Genomic DNA, 5,684 nt, shown 5'->3' on the forward strand with positions numbered 1-5,684 from the left:
ATGATTAGGAAAAATCTGAAGTTAGGTTTGTGGTAAATCAATGATCAAGCATGTTGAATATGTTTTGTGAAACTTCATGTCAAAACTTCTTGATTAGTCCTTGAAATAGGCTTAGGAACCTAACATGGTTTTGAATTGTGTTGATTGTTCTAAGATAATTTTCAATGTTTTTGTTGAACATGATTGAAGCTTGTGTTATCAACCTAGCCGGGTGAGAATGTGTGAACTTTCCATTGTTTACATAAATTTTTGAGAGCCAGCAATGATGTGTGCTCATTTGATTTTAACTTAATCTTGCTGTCACTAATGTGTTTGATATTGTGGATATGATCAAGGCCCTGTTTCTTTTTTGAGTGATAACTACTTGGCCAAACTTAACCTACCTTGTGAGATAGTGATCTTTTGTGTCCCCTGTTGAGCCTTAAAATTTTGAAAATTGTTTGTTTTATAAACCCTGAAACCAAAAGAATGGAAAAACAACTACTCTACCCTTGTCTTAGGATAGGAGAGCAATTGTATTTCAATTAGGGTCATGTTAAGATTCAAGTTGGGGAGAAGTAGGTTACAAATGTCATAAAAATGATTTGGAAAAGTAGTGGATTGGGTGATTGAAAAGAAAAAAAAAAAAAATGTTGAAAATAAAAGATTGACACAAAAAGAAAGAAAAAGAAAAATTTTGTGAAGAAAGTGTCATTGTAAAGAAAGAAAAGAATCACCAATGAAATAGGGGAGAAAGAAAAGAAAGGGAGTAAATGAATGTGAAATTTTAGATGAATTTGAAATTCTGTAAGTTTTGTATTGCTCTCTTATCCTTGAGGCCTTTTGAAATCCAAAGAAAAACAATGATTTTTGTAGCCCAGCCCCGTTACAAGCTTAATAAAGTCCTTAGTGATCCACGATTGACGACATGTTTTGTGACATTGCTCTGATGAATGTTTGAATTGAATTGTTGCATACACTTTGTTTGGATTGAGTGAAACACTTACCTTTGAGTGATATATTGGTGAGAAATTTTTGATAACACTTGAGTCTTGATTGTTTGATAAAAATATGGAGAATTTTGCTTAGACATAGCAATCAATTCATGATCATGCTTTGTTCTCACTAGTACAAATATAACATATTACACAGCATGTTTACATCTGACGAGCATATGTCAGATGTAAAAGGCTATGTGGAGTAACCTTTTCATCTGACTTCAATATCCACAGATGTAAAAAATAAATAGACAAGACTTTTTACATCTGACTTCAATGTACCAGAGGCATAACTAAACGCGGTGGCAATCTTGTAATTATGGTGAAAATTATCTAAAATATGTATGTATCTGGCCATATTTAGGCACAGATGTAAAATGTCAGGTTAAATACAAAAAAAAAAAAATATTTTTGGAACAAAGGTAAAGAGTGTATCTGTCTCTCTCCCAAAAGAACTAAACCCTCACCTTCAAATCGCGTCCTCACCTTCAAATCGCAGCGCCGTCCTCACCTTCAAATCCACAGCGCCGTCCTCACCTTCAAATCGCAGCAACCCACAGCGCCGTCCTCACCTTCAATTCGTAGCAACCCAGCAACACCCACCCTCTTCATCTTCACGAACGAAGCAAAACCCGTCTCACCTTCACGAACGAACGAAGAAGCAAAACCGTCCTCACCTTCGATTCGCACCCAAAACGCATCAACCCAGCGCCGTCCTCACCTTCGCAAGAACCAGCGCCGTCCTCTCTCTCAACTCACCACCAGCGCCGTCCTCTCTCTCACGAACCCTAACTCCAAATCGATTCAGGTACTCTTCTTTCTATTTTAATCCTTTTTAAATATTTTCCTTTTTAATTTGAAGGAAGCATTGTTGAGAGCAATCAATGATATTGATGCGAAGTTTTCTGAGGTAAGTTTGACTTTTTGTTCACTTTTACAAATTTTTTTTATTTGATACATTTTTGTGTGTGTTCTTGTATTAACATCTTTCAATTGAACTATGAAGGAAGCCTCTAGAAATAACCTTCATTCAGGATCTACAGCAACAATTGTATTGGTTGCAGATGATAAAATTTTGGTTGCCAATATTGGAGACTCTAAGGCTTTCATTTGCTCTGAAAATTTTCAGTCTCCTAAGGAGGCTAAAGGTGAGAAAGATTATGAAATATAACCAAACTTTCATTGTTAAAGATATAAGTTTATCATGGCATTATTAGGATATGTATATTATCCGATTGCTCCTTTCTTTTGTCTGAATATATAAATATTATATTATGTAGGGTTATTATAAGGTGGCCAGCATACTCTTTATTTAAAGGAAACATAACTATAAGGTTGTTAATTTTAATATTTTGTTTGTAGCCTCTTTATTAAAGCTGTATAGGCAGACAGAGCGTGATGGTTCTGTTTCTGTGTGGAATCGTGAAAAGTACAGATTAGCATCTTCCAATGGGTTCACTCATTTTGCAGTGAAGGAATTGACTAGCGATCATCATCCAGACAGAGAGGATGAAAAAACTCGGGTGGAAGCTGCTGGTGGTCAAGTTCTAAATTGGGGTGGTGTACCTCGCGTAAATGGTCAGTTAGCTATTACACGGGCTATTGGTGATGTGTTCTTTAAAAGGTAGGTTCGATGGAAATTATTTTCCTAAACTCCAAGCTTATATCAACTTATCAAGTGTACCTGCAGCCTTCTGTCACGTGCAAGGCACTTCATTTTGACATGTAAATTTAAACCAACTCCCACACTTGTCTTAAAATTAAATTGCAAAAAGGTAGGGAAGGGAATGTCAGGCTTCAAAATCGAAGCACTAACGCGTGTGGGGCTAACAATTTAAAATATCAGGCTGACTGGTTTTTCTTTACACTATGTGTTGAAATTGTAACACATTTCTTATAATAATGAACTTTCAACAGTTATGGAGTTATATCTGTACCAGAAGTGACTGATTGGCAACCTCTAACTGCAAATGATAGCTACTTGGTGGCTGCATCTGATGGAGTCTTTGAGAAGTTGAGTGTGCAAGATGTCTGTGATTTGTTGTGGGAAGTACACCGTTTTAGTGACATGAGATCAGAGTGCACCTCTTCATCTTCCTATTCATTAGCGGATTTTATTATTAATACTGCCTTAAAAAAGGGCAGTATGGACAATATGGCAGCAGTTGTTGTTCCTCTGGAATCTGCTAAATCTTCTGCGAACTCACTTAGAAGAAGCTATACTGAAAATGAGGATGCAGGCTTCCCATCATTTGGGCTGCAGGAATCAGCTTACAGAAGCTCAGGTATGTTTCATGGGTTTAAACAATGAACTTCATATCTAGAGTTCCAGACTCTGCGTAAAGATTTCCTCCCTATGATGGTTGTTAATATTAGCATATCAGTTTATACATAATGAATTGAATGTATATGGTAATATCAACAAGGTTAGGTCCATTTTTTTGGTCATTTAACAGGAAATTAATGCAGATACGACGACCCTGATCTCTGAGTGACATGCAATAGCAAGGAGATATATTATATATAATAGGCATGCTATATGTGCTCATTCTACTTATAGACAGTTTTACAAAGTTTATCTTTTCTAGATGATACATTTGCCATGCATTTGTGTGTAACAATTCCTTATCTGATGTTTAATTTCGATGAAAAAAAAACAAATTTTCAAAGGTATATATGCTCTGCCAGAAACTTAAATGATTACCAAAGTTATTTAATTTGGTTGTTCCCTTTTTAGGCTCATGTTTTTCCTATTGATTCCTACCAACTAACTTATTATCTGGAACTTACTCAGCTAATGATATCACCTCTGATCTATTGCACCTGGAGCACCCTCATTTGCTAGATACCAAGTTTAAGCGAATATTGGTATGGCTGTAAGCCATTAGATTTATTATTACTGTTTTCTTCCTTATTTTGTTTATCTCATAAATTTAATATTCCGATGAAGTTAAGGAATGCATTGATAATGAGCAGACTAATTGTATTCTGTCAATTTTAGCATAAAACTTGTATTATGACAGCATTTTGTTTGGTGGTGGGGTGCATGTATTGTGGGCAAAAAAGTTGTATTATTATTTGAGACTAGACAACTAAGTTTTTCTATGCACATAATTTGATTACTAATTTCTCAGTTTTTCACATTCCATGTGATGAGATGTATTTTTTGGCTGATTTATTAGCATTTTTGGTTGAAATAAGTTACATCTATTATCATAAAGCAGTTGTTTTCTTTTGAAGTTTCCTTGCACTGAGATACAGGTGTTAATTTTCAAATTTTGGGAATTTGGTATCTTTATGTGTGTCCGCAAAAATAAATTTTCATCCTTCACTATACACTCTTTTGATATCATAAAGTAATTCATTGGACTTTGAAACAGGCATCCCTCTGGTCAAAATTAACGAATAAATCCTTTTTGGTTTCCTTTTATGATAGGTTGAAGTGAAACATGGTGATTTTGGATGTTTTTATTTATCTGAAAATCTTGATGATTCAGTGGATTCTAAGTGGCCTCCCAAAAAAGATGACCGGGAAGACTATTTGTATGAACTACCCCAGCCTCTACCAGATGCCCTTCACCAACAAGCTGGTAAGCAAAGATGCGATGCTATCTCATTATGTAATCTTTATGGAGTTTTTAGGTTTTTCTTGATTTACTGTGCTTATCTTACATTTGTTTTTGGTTGAATTTAAGTTATCTCTTGACAATCGTATATACTTTGGTTGATTCCTTTTTTAGCAGTAGATGGCCCTGTAATTTTGTACAATGACCAAAACTTTTGCTTTCACCTGAGTTCAACTATCAATCAAGCCAAAGACCAATGCATAAACCCTGAAGGCTTTGCCAGTTTTATTGGTCTTCTTGAATCAATTCCTTTAATTGATGCTGGTTCAGATAATGAGTCTTCTGATTATTCGATGCCTGATTCAAGGTAAATTTATCTGCTTTGAATTCCTATGCAAATAGTACTGCCGAGAAAGAAAGACTTGAGCAAGTGAGGTGTTCGATGATCCCACGTCATTAACCGAGGAGGAGATGTATGAATTGCGAAACAACTGGGCTACTTGTTTTCTTGACCTGTACAATCCCGAGGTAGATTATGTTGTTTCCGATGATGAGGTTTAGGAGCTAGCTAGTTACAATAGATTGACATTAACTAGGATGTTTTGAATTGTAATGACTTGTATTTTGCTTGAATGTTATAACATTTTGGATTGTTTTGGTATTTTGCTTGACTTGTAAGACTTGGTATTTTATTTGAATTGTAATGACTTTGGTACGTAATTGTATTTTGGTTGAATGTTGAATTTTAATGACTTGGTTGAATGTAATTGTATTTTGGTTGAATGTTGAATTGTAATGCTATTTTGGTTTTTTTTAATTACAAAATAGGATTTAAAAATATAAAAAAAAAAAAAAAAACGCAGGATTTTGAAAAAAAAAAAAAATTAAATATAGTTACTATTTCACATCTGGTGACTTGGTCAGATGTAAAAGGTCCAATTTAATTAAAAAAAAAAATTGGTCAGCTGAAACTTGAGAACAGAGGTAAAAGGGGATACTTTTACATCTGGCGAATGTCAGATGTAAAAAGCATAAACTTACTACTTCTCGTACGTCTACCTCTGACTTGGGCCAGATGTAAAAGGGGGTTTTGGCCAGATGTAAAAAGTGTTTTCTGTACTAGTGTCTTTTGAATGTTTTA

The 5,684-nt window shown here is 34.8% G+C and overlaps 1 protein-coding gene across 1 annotated transcript; it reads left to right on the forward strand.

Annotated features, from left to right (window-relative positions):
* Positions 1-1,132: 1,132 nt before the first annotated feature.
* LOC123885970 (putative protein phosphatase 2C 50) lies at positions 1,133-5,263 on the forward strand. The gene is made up of 8 exons (XM_045935308.1): positions 1,133-1,162; positions 1,840-1,887; positions 1,984-2,125; positions 2,340-2,601; positions 2,895-3,262; positions 3,772-3,845; positions 4,414-4,567; positions 4,718-5,263. Exons 1-8 carry the CDS (start codon positions 1,133-1,135, stop codon positions 4,912-4,914), a joined length of 1,275 nt encoding a protein of 424 aa, XP_045791264.1. The 3' UTR covers positions 4,915-5,263.
* Positions 5,264-5,684: the final 421 nt, after the last annotated feature.

The sequence above is a fragment of the Trifolium pratense genome, linkage group LG5 (genome assembly GCF_020283565.1).
Source record: "Trifolium pratense cultivar HEN17-A07 linkage group LG5, ARS_RC_1.1, whole genome shotgun sequence".
NCBI classification, from domain to species: Eukaryota; Viridiplantae; Streptophyta; class Magnoliopsida; order Fabales; family Fabaceae; genus Trifolium; species Trifolium pratense.